Source organism: Vipera berus (genome assembly GCF_964194415.1).
Source record: "Vipera berus genome assembly, chromosome: 1".
Classification (NCBI taxonomy): domain Eukaryota; kingdom Metazoa; phylum Chordata; class Lepidosauria; order Squamata; family Viperidae; genus Vipera; species Vipera berus.
Genome location: NC_138202.1, coordinates 295,825,822 through 295,847,820, shown reverse-complemented (window position 1 = coordinate 295,847,820; position 21,999 = coordinate 295,825,822). Strand labels below are relative to the sequence as shown.

Sequence of the window (21,999 nt, the reverse complement as noted above, 5' to 3'; positions counted from 1 at the left end):
ACACTGGCGGACTAGGAACCTAACTTTTTAGTAAAGGGAATCATTATTGAATTGCAAAAATAAACCAGATGATTGATTCCTGCATATATTTGATGAAGAGCCATAGTTTTGTTTATAAATACATAAACTTCTTTTTAAAAAATCCAAGTTTAGATCTTAGAACCTAATTTATTTATTTATTTTTTTAAAAAGACCTCCCCTGTGATCATGGTAAAATGCTGCTAGTAATTAAATCAGATGGACCAATGGTTGATTCATATGATTCAGGATAAGAAACATCCATGCTTTCAATCTCCCTTACTTCAGTGGGGAAAAAAGTATATGATATTTAAATATGCAGTGGTAAGGGTATATTTTCTCTATGTAGAATTGCAATGTGAGTTTACTCTCATACCTTGGTAACTTCTGAAGAAAGATAAGAATGAGTTTCTTTGAGACGTGAAATAGAACTGTGACTTAAGCCTCCTACAACAGCCATCAGTGTGTTGAAATTTTGAAGGTGAAGAAGTTTCTATGAAGAAATTCAAACATTTTTTGTTAAAAGGTTCATTATTCATCTAAACCAAACTTGGGAACTTCAATTGAAAATGTGTGGACTTCAATTCCCAGAATTCCCCAGCCAGTATTAAAGTTTTCAACATTGGGAAACCCTGATCTAGACCAAATGTATGGTTTCAGAAAAGAAGGATATTCTCCAGATAGTGAAATCACACAATTTTATAGTAATTTAGACCAATGGGATTGTGACTGAGGAGTGTTATTTCACAACAAAACCTCAAAAGGTATGTGTTAAAATAAGATTCAGCAGTTCAGATTTGAAATTCAAGTCCTGATAGAGCTATCAATAAATCCATAAATTCAAAATATTTTGGAACAAAGTTAATGATTTAAAAAGAAGGAAAAATTCCATTACAAGCTTAAATTCCAAGCTAGTTTGGAATTTATTTATTACAATAGGTTTATTATTTCCATGACTGTAACATTTTATAGAGAGACAGATGAAGTTAGATATTGATCTACTGATCATGTTTTTCACACTGAATCAATGTTAGTGTCCTGTCACATTATATATATATTCATAGGAATTTGCTTATTCATAGTGATAAAAAAGAAGAAATGAAAAATGTATGTGGCAACATCATGATGCACTCTTCACCTTTTAGTACTTGTGTCCTGATATTGAACAGAAGTGTAGAAGTACCTTTGTTTTCTTTGTTGCAGAGACTTGTTTGCACAATCTATTAGAAAGTTTGGTTTTGATGTCTTTACGCTTTTCATTTGGAACGTGATTGATAGGCACAATGATTTATACCCCATATTTTGTGATATTCTGCTACATGACACCCTATGCTTCTGTGACATTCTGCTGCATGATCTAGAAAGGTCTATTAGCAGGGCCATCCATTAAACGTACAAAAAGGAATTGCAAGATGACGATCGATTCTAGAGTAAACCCCCATCATCAAAAAGATTCCAGGTAGATCCTCAGATTCTACCCTTTCTCATTCTAGAACATGATATGGTCAGTCAGGAGTAAGGGAAATATCTTGTACGATACACATAAAAGTACACTCAGCACATTTCTAAAAAATGGTTTACCCTTTTTATGTAGCCCTTTTCTTTAAACCAGCAGGTAATATAGTTAGGATCATCAAGAGGATCAAGACCAGAAGAAATGTATGCTCTGCTTTTTATTGATTTTTCCCAATGGCATCCAACAATATTCTTCTGCTCTTACTATACTATTATTTTTACTATTAGTTTTAGAGAAACTGGCATGCCACAAAGCAAAGCATCAGTATATGACTTCATCCTCTAGAAAATGATGGACAGTAGTTGCCTAGTGCTTTGCTTGAAAATTTGCCAATCTCCCTCAAAAAATAAAAATAAACAGAGATAATGGGAACATCCTATTAGATACAAGCCTAGAAAAGTATCAGATAGCTTTCTGAAAATTGATGCTTTATTTATAAAAATGTATATGCCACCCATCTCATTATTGAAGCAACTCTAGGCCGCTTACAAAATGAACCTGACTATGGATTTCGTGTCTGTCATTTTGCAATGGGGCAAATCCTCTCTAGCAGCCATTTTTTGACAGTGCCTACAATGTGTTCTTGAAATTCCACATACAGTATATGCCCAGCAGCCTCCAAGTGTTAGGGATTTCTCTTCTAGGAGAATCAATTAAATATGAAACTGTTTAAAGCATCAAATTCACAGAAATCTTTTTTAACCTACAATTCATTCAAATTTTATTCCACGGGATTAAATCAGGCTCCAACAGCTTAAAATTACCTGTGCAACATTGATGAATTTTGTGATAACTTCTGCTCTTTGTTGAGGAGTTGGTTTGTTCAGAACCATCAGTTGGACCCACTTTGAGATGCCATTAAATAAAGCAATTGATCTTTCCAGAGTTGGATTGTTCTCCAGGCAACCGTGGATCACATAGCTCTGATAATCTGTAAACTAGTCAAAGGGAGGAGTTTCACTCTTATCTGCTTATCTCAGATCATATTAATGCATCCCCAAAAGAGTGCCCCCCCAGATTTGCTGGGAAAGCAAATCCAAGAATTCCTACATTTGCTACAAAAGCCCTACTCCTTAGATGTTCTCTACAAAGGAAAATATTTTGAGTATGTGCAGTTTAATTATTATTAATAATGTAATCATCATCATCATCATAACCACAATTAAATCTAGAATTTCCTTTACTTATACCTTTTCCAGCAGTCTTCAGAACATACATTGCTGTGCTGACTTTGGATTTCAGAAGCAGTTCTATATAGTGGGATAATTAGCAAGCTAAAATTATTTGCATATATTTGCATGCAATCTGGTGACTGCAAAGATTATTCCAAACATACTGACCCATACTTAGATGTATGAAATAAACACCCAGTGTTAAACATTCTCTGTTTCAGCTGCTAATAAGAAATTGATGGAGGATATATTGTTAATGAGTATACATTCTTTGGATGGGAAAGTTTTGGATTTTTGGAATATCTTTATAATATTGGCTTTACTTAAAAACTTAGAGACAAAGTGTAAGCAGAATCAGGTTGATATTTTGCCAGATGTAAGATCTTATAGATTACATTACTAGTTATTCAACTTCTACTAGAATCTTCTGTTTGTGTCTCTTTCTACGTATTCTTCCCCCGCCCTCCAAAATATTTCCTCCGTCCCATGGTTGTTGTTTTGCACACAGAAGCTGCTAAATACTTATCAGCCCACCCCCATAACCATTTATTATTTAGGTAAATAACCATTCACAGAGCAAATGTGGATGTCTATTAATAAATATACTCCTAGAAAGGCAAATCCACACTATCTTAAATGGACAGGAACTTAAAATAGTGTTTCTGGCACCCTAATTGATGATTCTACAAAATGTAATTTGCTCTGGTTAAAAAGATTGTTTGATTTGGTTAATAATGTACCATTGCTACTTCATACAAGCAATAAACAAATTATCCCTTGATGCCACAGTCAACAGGTAGTGAGAATGCATGCGCAAATCAGCATTGGGACTTGATATAATGTTTAATGGAGCCTTCAGATTCATAGTTATAGGCACTATTGGCCATGAATTCAAAGTAGTATAAGAAATTGTAAAATTCTTACAGAGATTCTTCTGAAAGACTTATACTCCAAAAAAGTAAGATGCTCTGCTAGTTCAATGGGTTCCAGGTGATCAAACAATAGGCAAGCTTTTCCTTTCTTAAATGTTTTTTTCCTTTGTGTGATTCTTCTCATCCAATCATAAGAGGGTCTGTTAAAAAGAAAAGAAAAGAAAGAATGTAGAGCCGGGTTGACCTGATGCCCTAGAAGAAAACAATGGCCATCGCCAAGGCATATAAAGAAGAAGACTTGCATGTTCTTTTTTGGTGTAAAGTCAGAGAGAAGACATTACAAGGAGAGTGAGAGAGTTGTCCTACGTCAGTGTGCAGAGACAAGTAGTGGTAGTCCTCAACTTACAACAATTCATTATTGACCGTTCAAAGTTAGAAGCGCACTGAAAAAAGTGATTTATGACCATTTTTCACACTTACAATCATTGCAGCATCCCCATGGCCACATGATCAAAATTCAGATGCTTGGCAACTAATTCATCTTTATGACATTTGCAGTGTCTTGGGGTTACGTGATCAGCTTCTGCAACCTTCTGACAAGCAAAGTCAATGCAGAAACCAGATTCACTTAACAATTGTGTTGCTAACTTAACAACTGCAGTGATTCACTTAACAACTGTGGCAAAACAAGTGTTTCATTTAGCAACAGAAATTTTGGGCTGAATTGTGGTTGTAAGTCAAGGACTACCTGTACAGTATAAGGAGATAAGCAGAAGTACATCTGATCCAGCAATGGCCACCCAGCCAAATGTTTCTAGTATTATACTGTACAGTATAAGAATAAACTATTAATGTAACAGTCCTTTTTTTGTTTCCAGAAGCAATTATTTAGATTGCTATTATTTCTGGAATAGGAGAGTCCCTCTGCTCACCGTTGTTAGCCTTGACTGGTTTTTATTTCTTTCTTACAAAGTGTTATGTATGGGGATAAATGAACACAAGCAGCGGCTCACTGACACCATCAGGTGGCGCTGTACTGTGATGGGATTGTCTGGCTAGCGCGCGGCGGGAAAACCAAATAAAGGGATTGGCTGCGAGTATACCTGTCCAGGTATATAAGGGGCACCGGTAACCCCTATTGTTCCATTCAGTACTTCCACTAATAAAGAGCTGCCATGCTGAAACCTTTGTCCGTCCTATTGCCATGCGGTCAAGAGCCCACTACACAATAGTGGCAACGAAGGTGGGATCCTGTTTCTCCTGAGGAGCTGAAGTCACAAAGATCGGAGGAAAGAGGCATTTTTCCCCGAACCAATTACGGCCGGCCAAGCAAACGCTTGTGGTCAAAGCGGAGAAACAGGACACACCATGGCACAATTCGGACAGGTTCCGCTGTTCGACAACCGTCACCCGGAGAGATGGGCTTCACACCTGAGCCAGGTAGAAGCGTTCCTGCGGGCTAACCGGATCACTGACGACACTCAAAAAGCAGCCACCTTGACTTGTTTGAGTGGCCCAGCAATCCACGATCTGGCCGTTAATCTGTGTGCACCGATGGAGATTGAGGACGTGTCATACAAGGACATCGTAGAGAAGCTGAACAACCACTTTAAGCCACGAATGTCTGAACTAGCGTGGCGAGGTCAGTTCGACCAGCGGTGCCAATGGCCGGGTGAGTCAGCTTCCGAATTTATCGCAGCCCTGCGGGAAGCCACTCACCTGTGCAAATTTAGCAACCTAGAAGAAAGGTTGCGTGATCGCATGGTGTGTGGACTCTGGGACAAACAGCTGCAGCAGCGATGTATGCTCGGCCGACCATCACACTCCAAGATGCTCAGGATGAGATCTTGGCCAGCGAAGCTGTCGGTGGAGCAGTCAACGCAATCCATCAAACCCGACCCAGCAGCCCAGGTGGTTCCATTCATTTTGGAGAGGCTGCAAACGGCGGAAGCAGGGACGCGTTGGAGGAGGCTGAGGTTGATGCTTTACACCAAGAGCAAGGAAGACACTAAACGCGGCACGACAACAACGGAAACCAGCGGAAGCCCACAACGACCAATAAATGTACCAAATGCACCGGTTGCAGCTGCAAAAAAACCGTCCAAAAGTGTGCCAGTTGCGGTGGAAGTCATCAGAGAGCAACCTGCAAATTCCGAACTGTGAAGTGTAGGTCCTGTGGCAAGATGGGGCACATTGCAGCCATCTGCCAGAATCGCATGCGGGACAGCCTGTATGAACTTCAATCGATGGATGTGTGGCCAAAAGGTACTGAGTCCCCTGAGCCCACCTCTACCAATTTTTTTTTTGAGTAGGAGCACCATGTCCCACATGGGGATCCACCAGTTGCTCACACCGAAAATCAAGCTAGAGGTCTGTTTGCAAGGTGTACCTTGCAAGATGGAACTCGACTCCAGGTCCGCAGTCTCCATAATCTCTTATGAGATATTTAAAGCAGTTTGCGGCCGAAGCAATCGGTGGGTTCAATTGAAGCCGACCAGCATCCAGTTATCTGATTTCCAGCATGCCCCTATTAAGGTTAGGGGAAAGGCCACCATGTTAGTGGGGTTCAAGAACTTCCAGGGTCCCTTGGACGTCCTGGTAGCCAAGGGCCGGAGGACCAGTTTAGTGGGGCTGAATTGGTTTGGGGCTCTGGGAATAGGGATCTCTGGGATCCATAACACCTCCCTGCCCAAAAGCCTTGAATCTGTCTGCAAAACGTTTGCAGACATATTCAATGGCAAGCTTGGCAGATACACAGCCCCCCCATCAAATTTAAGTTGAACCCTAATGTTCTTCCCGTGAGAATTAAGGTGCGAAGAGTTCCCTTCGCTCTCAAGCACAAGATTGAGAGCGAATTGGACAAATTAGTGGACCAGGGGGTGTTGGAACCAGTAGAAGGGGGAGAGTGGGAGACCCCAATAGTCACCCCACTCAAAGCTAACGGGGAGGTAAGAATTTGTGCGGATTATAAGGCCACGGTGAACCGGACCCTGAATTCCGCACGCTTACCCAGTTCCGACGGTAAGACACGTCCTCTCCTCACTCCAGGGCAGCGCCATCTTTGCCAAGCTCGATTAGGCACAGGCGTATCAGCAGCTCCCTGTTACCAGGGAAACGGCAGACGCGCAGACAATTGTTACACACAGAGGAGCTTTCAGAGTTAACCGTTTGCAGTTCGGTGTCTCTGTAGCTCCTGGAATATTTCAGGAGGTGATGGAGAGGACTCTGAAGGGCATACCTGGAGTATGCCCTTACTTTGATGATGTCCTTATCGCTGGAGATTCTGAAGAGGTCCTGGCTGACAAGCTGCAGGCTGTTTTAAGCAGATTCCGTTCTGCAGGGTTAAAACTAAAAAAGGACAAATGCAGCATTGGAGTGGCATCCACTGAATTCCTGTGGTTTAGAATTGATGCCAAGGGAATTCACCCTACTGTTTCCAAGGTAAGAGCAATTAAGATGGCTCCAAACCCTAAAAACAAAGCTGAATTGCAAGCTTTCCTGGGGTTACTTAATTTTTATCATGCTTTCTTGCCCCACAAAGCAGCAATTGCTGAGCCATTACATAGGCTCTTAGATAAGAAAACTCCATGGAATTGGACCAAAGTCCATGAGCATAGCTTCCGAAAACTAAAGGACCTATTGTCCTGTAACTCAACTGTCACACACTTTATAGAAAACAAACCCATCTGCATTGCATGTGATGCATCTCCCTATGGAGTGGGTGCTGTCCTACGTCACATGGAGGACAACGGGGAGCAGAGACCCATTGCTTATTACTCTCGAACACTGTCAAGGGCAGAGAGGAACTATGCCCAAATAGATAAGGAAGCCCTGGCCAATAGTGATGGGAGTAAAAAAATTTCATGACTATTTATATGGCAGGGAATTCACTATTTTCACAGATCACAAGCTGCTGCTGGGGTTATTCACGACTGACAAACCCCACAAATTCTATCCCCCAGGATGCTGAGGTGGTCCATATTCCTTTCTGCATACACGTGTAAACTGGTACACAAACCTCCAGCATGGTGGTTTGGATTGATGGAAGTTAATATCCAAAGCATTGAAAAAGAATCATCTTAGAGAAGGATCACTTACTCTTATTGGACTAGATGATTTCTTTAGATATTTTTCAACTTTTTTCCAGAAACATTTTTCAAGACTGTGAAATCAGGCTGGAATTGGAGATAATTATATTGCTCTGGTGTGTGCTACCTAAAAATACTATCAATTTTGAAATGCTGAGTCAACATTAACAATATGTATAAAAATTAAATAAACAGAGGGACACTGAGAAGCATTTGAGTGTAGTCAGTACTTAGGTTTTAGAACTGTGGACACCAACATTTGACAATAGAGTCATGATCTACTTAAGAATACCTAAGAGACTTGATTTTTTTAAAAATGGGAATTGTTTCCAGACTGGGAAATGTGAACCTCACATTCTGAGGTTGTACCCCAATGCCTTCTGCACATCTAGGGATATGTTGCCTGAAAGGGACCCTTTTTTTCTTTTCATGACTTTAATGTTGGCTATAGATAGGGACGCAGTGGCTCAGTGGGTTAGGATGCTGAGCTTGTCGACCAGATGGTCGGCAGTTTGGCGGGTCGAATCCCGAGTGCCGCGTAACAGAGTGAGTGCCTGTTACTTGTCCCAGCTTCTGCCAACCTTGCAGTTTGAAAGCACATAAAAATGCAAGTAGAAAAATAGGGACCACTACGGTGGGAAGGTAACAGCGTTCCATGTGCCTTTGGCATCTAGTCATGCTGGCCACATGACAACAGAGACGTCCTCGGACAAACGCTGGCTCTTCGGCTTTGAAATGGAGATGAGCACTGGCCCTTAGAGTTGGAAACGACTAGCACGCATGTGCGGGGGAAACTTTACCTTTATCTTTACCATAGAAAGCTAGCCAGATGCACTTTATTATCAGGATTGATCACTGCCAATTGAATGAACTATTACAAAAAGTGCTACTTCTGCAGTATATAGTGACAGTTCCTAAAATCTAATTGCATCACTCTAATTGCATCAATTGGGAATAAAACCTGCCTACAGCCATAATGCCAATTCATTCTTTAAAGTAGCATTTCAATCTTGTTATATCTATATAGCATAAACTATTTTGTTTGTTTGGAAAATTATATACAGTATACTATATATACCTTTATATATACATACATACATACATACATACATACATACATACATACATAAATTTTTCCAAATTTTTATATCTATAAATTATATACTATATATAGTTTTCCAAACAAACGAAATAGTTTATGCTATATAAATATGACAGTAAGAAATCCACTCTTTTTCCAATTACCTAAAGAGGCAGCTATTACACAATTCTTCATCATGACTGACATTATTAGTTCAGTAGTTAACAATTGATGTGAAGATTATCAAAACCTTTTATATAGTATATATATAAATCTTCTATAATTTATATATTATATATATTATATATTATATATTCTATATAATTTCAAATATGTCACACCAATTCATTTTTGCCTGCTTATAATGCTGTTGAGATGCTGTTTAATAATGGTACCTCACAGGTGATAATCCTTACATGCTAGAAATGTCGATGAGGTGTATATGTTCTTCATAACCTAGATGGCAAGCTAATTCTTGAAACTCCTCAGTCAGATGAACCAAACCAAGATCCAGATTAAATTCTGCAGGAAATTCCAATATCCAGTACCTGAAATTGTTAACCCAAGAATTATTCATATATCAGTCCATGGATCTTATTGCATTACTATGTGATCTCTCAATCACGGAATGTTATCTACTCCATGAACAGTAGCTCCATGACTATTAAATATTCAGCCTGACATTTACCTTGTCTTAAAGAGAAGGATTCCCTCACAAATAAATTCTGCTCTCTTGTTCTCAACTCTGGGACAGTATTTAATCACCCTTTAGCGGTGATGGTGAACCTATGGCAGACGTGTCACAGGTGACATGCCATGACATTTTTAGTGATACCCCAGGCCTCTCGACCCTCTGCAAGACACATGAGAGGCCCCTCTGAGGTCTCTAAAAATCATGGAGCCTCTGAGGTCTCTAAAAATCATACCAGAATGTGATGTGATTTTCGGCTCTTTTTGGAGGATTGCAAGGCCATGCAAGAACATTCTCCAAAGTATCCAGGTTTTGTGCAGTCTAGAATTGCATCAAACAGGCATTTTGAAAAATATGTACATATTCATCTATTAATAATAAATTTAGATAATTTATTGCTCTTCATTATAAATTGTTTCTCTTTTGTCCAGGGAGTAGGGAGGTGACATGTCTGCAGAGTCAAGGTTGGTATTTTCTGAATTTTTGCCACACTGAGTCCAAAAGGTTTGCCTAACTCTAACCCCTGGCTTAGACTCTAAGCCAAGGGTTAGAGAGGTATGAGGGGATTTGATTCTGGAGTCTTCCATCATCACTATTCAGAATCACTTTGCACTTAATATAGCTCCCCCAATAGTTTCAATTTAAATGGGGGGGTTCATTCCCTTAAGCCTTGAAAATGATAAAAGTACATTTCTAGTTAAATTTAACATTCCATTTACCTCATAAAGTAACAGATTTTTAAGCGGATTTCACTGCAGTTTCCTCCATTGGCATTTCTATATGTAAATTAGTTAAAGAGATTTTTAAAAAATTTCATCAAAATTTGATTTGATTAATTTGATTAAGCTACTACAGTTGTATAGTTTAATTGTAATTGAATCTGATACATTTCTTTATGCTTCTCTCCTTAAATATAATATCCAAACAATATTAGAAAGGTAGGATATAAATATGTTTAACTAAAAAAATTCAATGCATTATTATAATATTATTACAAAGATTATAATAGAAACTTAAAGCTATATTCAATGTAGTACAGTATGAATAGAGATATATTTCTGTATATTTTGCAATTCACAAGATATACATAACTTATACAATGCCTATTTTTCCACCACAATCACTTTGAAGAAATTGAACACAATCTCAGGTTATTCATTTCTTAAAACAATCTACAGTACATGGTTAATAATCTGCTGCAGCTTAGTGCCTGCTTGGGAGTGTTGTCCCAGTTTTTTTTTAATTTCAACAAATAGGAACTCCTAAAGAAGTTCACTGAAGTTCTATAAGAAATGAAGTTTTATACCATATGCAATTGTTCCATCTTTGTTCCACGAATTAACCATTGTTTTTTTTTCAATAATATAGAGGGACTTTTAATGAGATTTATAACTGACTTGAAATGCCAGCTGCCTGCAAAACAGAAGTCTGCAGCCACAAGTACATTTATAGTTCATTTATTTTCCTCCAAATAAAAATAATTGCTTCTAGATTTTAGTTATACTTGTCAAATGGCTTCACTCTCATCATCAAGTTCTACCTTGAAATGTCTATGGAGATTCTCAGTCATCCAGCTCACAGTTATCCCAAAGGTGCTTTTTCACGAGGCAACTGGACTTTCGTGTTTTTCTTTGAAGACGTTTTGCTTCTCAACCAAGAAGTTTCTTCAGAGCTGAAGAAGCTTCTTGGATGAGAAACAAAATGTCTTCAAAGAAAAATTAAAAAGTCCGGTTGCCTCATGAAAAAGCACCTTTGGGATTCTACCTTGAAAGCATTTTGATTACTATTACTGGATAAACTGATTCTTGGAATCATCAACATAACTCTCTGAAAGGATATATATAAAGAAGTTTATTTGCCAGTTCTGTGGATGACAGATACCATCGATGCATTAAAAGAAAAGTTCTCGGCAAATTATTGCCATTCAGCTCCCCTTTGTCGTCTGTAAAAAAAATAAAATAGATAAATTAAAAACAGAACAGAGAATATGACTGAATGAGAAAAGGCATCCAAATGTTAAATTCCTGCACAAATATTACTAAATAATTTGTTTCTAAATAGAAACAAAATAAAAAAAAGTTTTTTTGTGAAATGAAATAAATTTATCGGAAAAATCCATTCATTTGGCATATAGTATTAGAGTAAAAATGGGGGTACACAAGGCAATTCTCTAGGATACATTTCCCCAATCTGGCACCTGCTAGATGCATTGGACTTCAACTTCCTTAAACATTCTTTCCAATATATGGTCAGTTGGTATCAAGTTAGCAAAATTATTTTAGAGATGTTGTCTTAGTGAGGCAATAGCAATAGCAGCAATGCTTTGACAATACCATCCCATAGTGTTTTACAGTGCTTACTGGGTAGTTTACAACATCAGCATATTGCTCCAACAAACTGGGGTCCTGATTCTACCGACCTCGGAAGGATGGAAGGTACATCAACCCTGAGTTTTGTGGATAGAGTTTGCTTGTAGTACTGCATTCTAACCACTGCATCACCAGGGCCATTTTGTCCTACATCCCATCCTATTTATGTACTATTTCTTAGAGCTGGCTGATGAACTAGAAGGTATATCAATACAAATCTTTGCATTAAAAATTCATCTGAAGTTATGATGAACGTAGTTTTTCACTGAGTGTACTTGGCTAATGATATTATGGTTATTAGCTTAGCCATTCTTTTTTGTTGTCATAACCTTTTCCCATGACAGACTGATTTTTCACATTTGACTGTATTCAGCCAGGCACAAGCAGCATTTTATTAAATCCTTCCACTAATTTTAATTTTGGTCATTATTTCAATGGAATACTTTAATTTGGCCAGCCTCAACTAGTTCGTAATTTCAGTTTATGGGGAAAGTTCTAACAACTTTGAAACTAACAATTCTGAAATAAAATTAAGATAAAATATAACTATACTAAATGAATTAATCAAAATACTATGAATCCAAGCCACTATGAATGCAATGATATGCAACAAGTAGGGTTAATACACTGCATTTGGTAAATTAAGAGGAAAGTATTTAGATGAGTTAAAAATATATTTAAGATTTGTACCAAACATTTTAATGCAGGTATTTAATAGTTCATCCAGTGTTGCAGCTTTTCCAAGTGTGTTGGACTCCATTGTCCTTTGATCCTTGTCAAAAAAATGACCACACTTTCACCACAGCAACGAAAAACAAGAAGGACCCCATTCAATGAATGTAGGTTGCATTCTCCGTGACACTTCAAAAAACTGTGAAAAGATGATGAGAAAAGAGATGTTTACATCAGGGTTTATAATTCAGTTCATCTCTGCAGAACTGTCCAAAGCTTTGGAGTTGATTCCAAAAGATGTTGCAGAGCAGATGAATGTAGTTCATCTCTCCAAGTCTAAGCAGTTGTCTCTTTTCTTGTTGCTATCTCATGAGCCCAGGGTAAGATGCAGCTATTTTAAAGAGTAACAGACAGCTGCTATATTTATTTTCCTAGCACCTTTTGGGAATTAAACCTGAACACTGCATAGCTGCACCTTAGAAACAGTTTATGCAGAACTTTCATAACTGACAAGAGTGAGAAAAAGATGGGCAATAACTGCAAAAGAAGACAGCTCTGATGGATGATTTGCAACAACTCTAGTCAGTGCTTTTTTTGTAAAAGAAAAAGGTGCCGGAACTCACACATGTCATACAACCCGCCTTGCCTACCCTACAAGGTTCCATCCAAAAAAGGTGCCGGAACTCCGTTCTGAGCATTCTATGAGAAAAAAAGCCCTGACTCTAGTACTATCATTATTCACAATTGTTAATAAAAGTACAATAAATGTTATGTATCTTAATGGTGAGCTGCTTTGTGGAGATAGTTGGGACTCAGAAAGACATAAATAACTGATGTAAATAAATAATAATTGTTCCTCCAGTTTGTTCAGACAAAGAAACGGCTGAAATACAAGTACTAACAAGAAAAAAAATAGTTATCCTGCCCATAGCACAGTTTAATTTGAGAGTGCAATCAATGTACTTGTTCATCTGAAATATTTATATTCTATTGAAAAAAGTTGGCAAACAGTTTAATCAGTATAAAGAGAAATCAAGTGAAGTATTGTAAATAGTAGCAAACCCATCAGTAGATGAAATAAAACGAAACAACAGGTATGAATAAGGCACAAAGTACAGCTGTTGTATTTGCCAATCCCACTGTTGCTATTAGGACCTCAGAATCTCTTTAGAAAAGAAATGGGGAGAGACAAAGAGAACCTATCAGTTAAAACAGCAAAAAACTAAGATAACCATGTTTATGAAGAATAGAGCTATTACACTGATGTAGGTTTATTGTTTCCATTCAGTACATGAATGATGTGCAAAGTTTCAAACCAAGCCCCTCCTCCAAAAGAGATAATGCTAGGAAACAGGTATCAAGCAACTCTATGCTATATTTAGTGTTTGATCAGCAATGTCAATAAATGACATAAAGGTAAAAAGGTAAAGGTTCCCCCGCACATGCGTGCTAGTCGTTTCCGACTCTAGGGGCCGGTGCTCATCTCCGTTTCAAAGCCGAAGAGCCAGCGCTTGTCCGAGGACGTCTCCGTGGTCATGTGGCCGGCATGACTAGACACCAAAGGCGCACGGAACGCTGTTACCTTCCCACCATAGTGGTCCCTATTTTTCTACTTGCATTTTTACGTGCTTTCGAACTGCTAGGTTGGCAGAAGCTGGGACGAGTAACAGGCGCTCACTCTGTTACGCGGCACTCGGGATTCGACCCGCCAAACTGCCGACCTTCCGATCGACAAGCTCAGCGTCCTAACCCACTGAGCCACCGCGTCCCTACTAAATGACATAAATCATATTTAATTTACCCAAGCCATTTTTGGGGGGAATATTCACCATGGACTTAGTTCTTTCATTATGGAGTGGTCTCATAAAGGCACTGGTATATGATGATGATGATACTAATATATATCCTTAGCACAATTATGCTTTTTCCATAAGTGAGACTTAAATTATAAAGACTGTTCTGCAAATTTGTATTTTGCTGCTATTTGTATATGCTTAATATGCCAGATCTGGATAACTCATGTAGTATATTACAGGATCTTTCCTCATTTTATCTGCATAGCAACAATCTTCCTTTCCAGTGAATTCCATGTGTTATGTATGGGGTTTAATAACACCGCAAGCATCGGCTCATCGATACACCAGGTGGCGCTGGGCTGAAACTGCTGTGGCAGGAAGCAGCATTTCGGCCAGAAAGCCAGGTTTAAATCTATTGGCTGGAAATGTACCTGGACTCATTGCGGGAAAGCCAGGTTTAAATCTATTGGCTGGAAAGTGTACCTGGACAGGTATAAATAGGGCACAGGTAACCCTATCCTCTCAGTACAGTTTCTACCACCAAAGAAAGAGCTGCTATGATGTATTCCTCTGCCTGGCATCCTCCATGCGTTCCAGAACCCACTACACAATAGTGGCGATGAAGGTGGGATCCTGCTTCACCTGAGAGCTGAAGTCATGGGGGAATGGCATCGTTGCTGGAGGAAGAGGCATCTTCCTCCCCCCCCCATTAACAGCCCTAGCCATTGTTGCTGGAATAAAAAAAATTCCATGACTATTTATATGGCAGGGACTTCACGGTCTTTACAGAAAACAAACCTCTGTTGGGACTTTTCACAACAGACAAACAAACCCCCCACATACTTTCCCCAAGAATGCTGAGATGGTCTATATTTCTATCTGCATACACTTTTAAATTGATTCACAAACAGGGTAAAGAAATGGGCCATGCTGATGGCCTCAGCAGACTACCACTGCTACTAATGGAACCAGATCTGGCTCCAGCTGCTAGAATTCTGTCCATACAGGACCTACCTGAATTCCCCCTCCATGTGGGGGACATTGCTGCTGAAACTGCCACAGATAAGAACACTTAGTAAAGTATTGACATGGGTATACATGGGCTGGTTGGATAAAAGCCCAGGTTCTGAATTTCAGAACTATTTTGTCAGAAGGCATGAGTTATCTGCCCACAAGGGGTGCATTTTATGGGGGAACAGAGTCATAATTCCCACTTCCCTAAGAGACAGGGTTTTACAGTCATTACATGAAGGCCATCCAGGCATTGTCAGAATGAAAGCTTTAGCTAGAAGCTACTTTTGGTGGCCTGGCCTTGATAAGGACATTGAGGCACAAGTCCATGGTTGTTATACATGCCAGCAATCAAGGCCTGAAATGCCACAGGCTCCAGTTGACAGGTGAGAGGAAATGCACACTCCCTGGTCTAGGATTCACATAGACTATGCTGGGCCCTTTCAGGAACAGCTCTTCCTTATAGTAGTGGATAGCCACTCCAAATGGCTGGAAGTAATTCCAGTTCCTAACATGACTACTGATAGGACCATCCAGGTGCTGAGAAAACTCTTTGCCACACATGGGCTGCCAGATGTCTTAGTTTCAGACAATGGGGCCCAATTCACTGCTGCTGAATTTCAGGCCTTCCTTAGAGCTAATCTCATCAGACATGCAACGTCTGCACATTTTCATCTGTCTTCTAATGGTCAAGCTGAACGCATGGTGAGGACAATGAAGGAATCACTCAAGTGCATTGTAACAGGTGACTGGCATCACAGATTGGCAGATTTTCTACTCTGCCATCATTCTACGCCCTGCACTGCTACAGGCAAAAGTCCTGCAGAACTATGTTGGGGGAGGTGTTTGATCACTAAACTGGACAGGTTGCATCCAGATAGAGTGGCAGCAGAAGCCTCTCGACCAAAACCCCCTAGGGGGCTGCAAATGGGCAATTGGGTATGGGCCAGGAACTATGGTCATGGGAATCTGTGGGTTCCTGGTCAAATTACCAAAGCATCCGGGCCCGTCTTTTGAAGTGGGGTTGGAGGGAGGGCGAGTTGTCAGACGACACATTGATCAACTCAGAAAACGGTTTCCAGAATGGCTATTAAGTGAGGACTGTGTCATAAGTCCCTCCCAAGGTCCTCAAACCTGTGGCCAAGCCAGTCCTCACATGGACTCTCAAAACTTTTCCTTCATAACTGAGGAGGAACCAGAGGGAGAAGTGGGGAGTCCAGGAATGCAACATGGATCCCCTGAAGGAGCAAGCCAACCAGACTTCAGCAACTCCTGTGCCTACTCTGCTGATCAGTCTGACACGGGTGGGCCAACCTGGAGAGGCCAGCCAGAGAGCATCTAATCCCCTTGACTCAGGTGCACCAAGGGACACAGGTCTACTCAGCCCACTGGGTAAGCTGGTAGACCACAAAGTGACTGGAAGATGTTTCACTAGGTTACACAAGCTTCCTTCATATCTTGTTGATTATGTTGTAAAATAAAGAGCTATAATATTGTTGCATTGTAGCTTGCCACTGTACTACTGAAACTAGCGTTATGATGTTAACTGTTTGGCGTACTGTCAATGAAGGCATATTCATTCAGGTGCTATGATGTAACTGTCTAGTATGCTGTCAATGAAGCCTATTCATTCAGACGTTGTTTAATAACATTGTAACCTATATGTTTTTCCCCCTATTACTATTATTTTGATAATGAGTCTTGATAATTGCATTAAGACTAACTTGTGTTAATATTGTCTGATCTAAGAGGGGAGGGGTGTTATGTACTGGGCTCATTAGTAATACCACGTGGGTTGCTGGAGCAGCTAACGGCTCTCCAGCAACCTGGACCACAAGTTTCCAGTGCTGCTATTGGCTATCCCTAGGCGGCAATGGTTGCTTCAAACCTATTGGCTGCCACCTAGGGGCTAGACTATATATTGTGGCTAGTTGCAGCCATTTCCCCAGTTCAGATTCAGCATGAAATAAACCATGAGTTTTCCTGTACTCATTTACCTCGTCTTCATTCCTGCGCCAAAGAACCCGCTACACAACAATTGTCATAATACAAAATCAGAACTAATTCACATTAGAATTCAAACAAGGCTCTCTTCGAATCACATATTTGAAGAGATAAAGACAACTTCTTTCCTGCACCAACTTTAAACAACTATACCATCTAATTAGAATTCCCTACTTTTTCTTCTGACGAAGATGCTTTTTAGGATTTCTACATTTCCCTACGCCAGGCCATAGTTACTGTCTCTCAAAAGAAAAGCTGGCAGCTTCACAGCCAGTAAGATTCAGGATGAGGCTGAATACCTGAACATTAGAATTTGGAAGTTTTGGGCTACTTTATGAACTCCCAAATCCTTGTGCATACTGGGTCTTTCTTGGAGGCATAACCTGGGCTCAACATCTTCACATTCAATGCTTTGCTTGTATTCTAAACTGTATTTTAGAAACACCATGCCCTTTCACTTTTATTTGACCTCCCTGGTAGTATTTTGTTTCTAGTGTTCTCTTCCCACTAAAATTCACCTGTCCATTTACAGCAATTACATTAGCACCTTCCATGTGAATGGAAAATCCATTAATTTCTCTGGGAATTCTTAAATGTGAGTTCACACATTCCTGACCCCTGCTGCTATCTGTTGTTCACACACCGTCTCTCTCATACAATTCCAGGTCAATTAACTCACAAGGTTACTAAGGGGAGTATACTGTATGCTAAAAAAAAAATTTCATTGGCATGAACAGAGAAAATAAGAAGCAATATAGAATCCCATATTTTCTGCTAAAGACAAAGGTCTTCTCCTGAGTCTTGTGTGTGTTTCAACTCTCATTGGTGAAAGGAAGAGAGATCAATGATCAGGGTACTGACTTTGAATTAGAAATAAAAAAAATGCCATTGTTTTTTTCTGGGAAAATCCACTAAACTCTGTTCTTTATTTACCTTCCATAATACCGTGTTTCCCCGAAAGTTAGACCCAGCCCAATAGTAAGCTCTAGCTTGATTTTTGGGGGTGGGCCTAATATAAGCCCTACTCCAAAACTAAGCCCTAGTTTTGGGGCAGGCACACCCCTAAAAATCAAGCTAGGGTGGGGGTAGGGGAGGTGAAGCTGCCCCACGCACCCTGCACTACTTACCTTACCAGTAGGACCACCACAGCCAGGCCATCTGTTGCGCCACTACTTTTGTGCAGCACTTCGGGCCACTTCTCTTGCTTGCATGTTTTGGGCTGCTTCTATTGCTCATGGCAGGAAGCCATGTGGCACTTTGGGCCATTTTTGCTGTGGAAATGTCCCAAAGAGCCACACAGCATCTTGCCAGGAGAATCAGAAATGGCACAAAGCACCATGCGGTGTCCTGCCAGGAGGAGCAGCAATGGCGCAATGTGCCACATGGTGTCCAGCCACAATTGTTGGCAAGCGGCCGCAAAAGAAGTCAAGCAGTGGCACGACCGTGTTGGGATATGGGAGACCTGGGTATGGTGGTCCTAAGCTAAGACATTCTCCGAATTAAGACCAAGTGCCTCTTTTGGAGGCAAAAAAGTATAAAACTGGGTCTTAATTTTGGGGAAACATGGTAGTTTAGAAGAGGGCTATCTATATAGTATTGAATTTCCCCCCCCAAACCACAACAAAGGTCCTGTGAAAGATCTGCTTTGGGCATCTCTTTAGCTAAAAGGATTGTAAAATACATGATTGCTTTTCTGTTCACTTTAAAATTAATCTGGATTAAGATCCTGGTACAAGGAGGGAAGATTAACCCTTTTCATTTTCCCCAATTTTCTAGTGAAAACTATTCCCTTGAAGTATGTTTTTGTGTATATATACACTTTTCCCCTAATCCGTACTTCTGAGGGCCAATTTTCATGACAAAAGAGAGAAAGGATTCAAAGCCTTCCTCATCTAGAGCAAGGATCATCTTAATTCAGAATACCCAATTATGGGTGGGCAGGCAGAAAGTTTTAAAACTTACTGGTGGATTGCTAGTTCTAGACATTGCTGTTTTGCTACTATTGCAATAGAGAAAGATTAGCTGCTGAAAATAAGAAAAATAAATATTTTTTGAAATTATTTTGATTAATGCAGGAAAATTGTGAGAATATATCACTTATCTCATGGAAAGAAACAGAATGCAATCAGGTTTCCATACAACAATGAAAATTCTCACTTGCATAAAATCAAGTACTAGAATTTAGGTGATGGGCAATGTAATTCCTCCAATTCTGGGAGATCTGGATTATTCATTTTATTTGTATCCAGCCTTTATTACTTTTACAAATAACTCAAGGCAGCAAACATATTTAACACATCTTCCTGCTCCTATTTTGCCCACAGCAAGAACCCTCCAGGTAAGTTCAGTTGAGAGATAACTGGCCTAAGGCTTTCATGGCTAAAGCAGGACTAGAACTCGCAGTCTCTCACTTTTAAGCTGGTGCCTAAACCACTAATCCAAACTACACCTATCAATCTTAGCCACTATACTTAATAACCATAACTGTGGATTCCTTTAGGTTGCCATGACTTCTGTTGTACAATCAAAACAATCATCATTCCTGTTCTTCCCTTTTCCAAAATGACATTTCATGCTTTACTTTCACTTTTGAAATCCTGAAATAATAGTCCAATCAAAATTGTCAACTTGGACAAGACAGGAAATCTTCTGAGCCTCTACGGTTTGCAGCATCATTATGACCTCAGAAATTTAAAGTACTTTGCATCTACTCTTCTGCTATTTGTAGAAAAGGATTATACTTATTTTAAAGCAAAAATGTAACCATGGAGATAAGTTCAAATGCCATCTGTGATCATAAAACACAGGTAGGAATTAAATTTTCTGTGTTAACCAGCAGTAATCCTAGTAGGGTGGCTTATTTGCCAAATCACCTTCAACTGATCATTTCAGCCCCCATAATTCTTGCTCCTTTAAGTTGTTTCGTTGAGTTAAAAGAACATCAAGACCCAAAGTCCACCCAGGAAACATCCTATTTCTCATAGCGGCCAATCAGAGGCTCCTAGAAGCTGACAGCAGCCCCAAAGACAATCAGCTTTCATCCTCCCCCTCAGACTTTTAAGTAATTCATGCATGTAGCAAGACAATTCAACAGAGTCCTTATCAAGAACTTAAGCAAATTCTAACAGCTAGTAGCCATTAAGGGACTCCTTGTCTGCTACAAGTAGTTCTCTCCTGGCAATCCCAATAACTATGCAGACAGGAACAATATTTTTGGAAGTCGTGTCTGGCACCACGATACATGATAGCATTTGTCGGCTGCATTTTTATTATCCCAAAGTCAGCAATGTGTTTTCCCCAGATAGCCGCCGCCACTGAAATTGCCAAGCTGCTTTAAATGGGTCTCTTCTAAATTGCCATAGAATAGCCTCAAGTGTTATACGAGGCGCTTGACATCGTGAGCCTCTTCCTGACATTGCAAGGAAACAAAGCCGGCACGCCATAAGAAGGACTGCATTCTTGTACCTTGTTTTGTGGAACGAAGAATTGTACAAAGTACAACTTCTCCAGCAACAGCAGCACTACAACGACAGCAGCTGTAGCTGTATTCCCTCTTTAAAGACACAGCATCCCCATTTCTAAACCGAACAGGACAAGCCAAACCAAATACCCTTGAAAAGCAACTATACACTGTAGTTTACCTAGCTTTATTTTTTCTTTCTTTCACTGAAGCAAAATAAGCTGGGTCCGTGTATTAGTTGAAGAAAAAGATTGTTTGTGAAACTAGATCTATGAGATAGCAAACTAGACCTCAACTTTTACGAGAGAAGCTGGAAGAGAAAAAGTAGTATTCCTGGCTTCTTCTTCTTCTTCTTTTTTAAAATGCAAACACATTCCCAACCCAAGGACAACAGGGAAAATCACTTACTGTACTCAGTTTTGCAGAGGTATTCAACACAAACATCTCCCTTCTTTGTCCAGCTGCCAAGTGTGAAAGCAAAAATGAGCAGCTGTTTCCTTCAAGCTGGGGCTGTGTCTCTTACTTAACTTAGTCACATGCACCCTTTGATAAATCTCTTGGTTGTGCCAAGAGGTCAGACTCCAACAATCACTCTTCTACCCCCATTTAGACAACAAACCACTTTCTTTTCTTAACATCAATCTTAGCAAAACCCAAGAGAACAAAACCCCGCGCTACGACTCAGAATTATAATTCCAACTCAGCCCTTTACAAATCATAAATATAAAACATAAATATAAAATAGATAAGCCTCCTCATCTAAAGGTAGGACTAACTATGATGGAAAATTAAAACACTGTATCGTAGCTTAACCTGCACATTTTGTTTTTCCATCTGGTATTGCAGTAATCCTGCATCATTGGCTCAGTTTGTTGACAGATTTCAGCAAGACCTTAACTAATTATTATATGATCTCTGCCTTTTTTGAGGGAGGGGGAAAATCCTTTTAATCAAGACTCCTTTTATGACCCAGGGAACACCTTCATTATAATACATTTTAGTTTAGTTTGTTTTTAATAGCTAAAATACAAACATATATCAGGTCATTTAGCACAAAAATAATATACTTAAATACACTAAAAAAACAGTCTCCCATAATTCCTCCAAAGTTTCTACCCCAGCAAAACATAAATCTTGGACTAACCCATTTTTGGTGGCATCACAGTCAAATGTCCTGGCAGGAGATTTTAAAAACTTTTTTTTTAGTCAGTGTGGCCTTTGCTGTAAAAATGCCCCCCTCCTCTGAATA

The 21,999-nt window shown here is 39.6% G+C and overlaps 1 protein-coding gene across 2 annotated transcripts in view; it reads right to left on the bottom strand.

Moving 5' to 3' along the window:
• RASGRP3 (RAS guanyl releasing protein 3) overlaps positions 1-21,571 on the bottom strand; it is a 44,922-nt gene extending 23,351 nt beyond the window's left edge. The window contains exons 1-8 of one of the 2 annotated variants that reach the window (XM_081324316.1): positions 21,159-21,571; positions 12,498-12,678; positions 11,278-11,380; positions 10,158-10,220; positions 9,164-9,295; positions 3,631-3,778; positions 2,299-2,472; positions 395-511 (exon numbers count right to left, since the gene is read on the bottom strand). In XM_081324316.1, coding sequence (XP_081180442.1) covers positions 395-511; positions 2,299-2,472; positions 3,631-3,778; positions 9,164-9,295; positions 10,158-10,220; positions 11,278-11,380; positions 12,498-12,567 — 807 coding nt within the window. In that variant the 5' untranslated portion in view covers positions 12,568-12,678; positions 21,159-21,571. The remainder of the gene's footprint in view (positions 1-394; positions 512-2,298; positions 2,473-3,630; positions 3,779-9,163; positions 9,296-10,157; positions 10,221-11,277; positions 11,381-12,497; positions 12,679-21,158) is intronic. The other variant, XM_081324317.1, reaches the window with a different exon arrangement.
• Between the last annotated feature and the right edge of the window lie 428 nt (positions 21,572-21,999).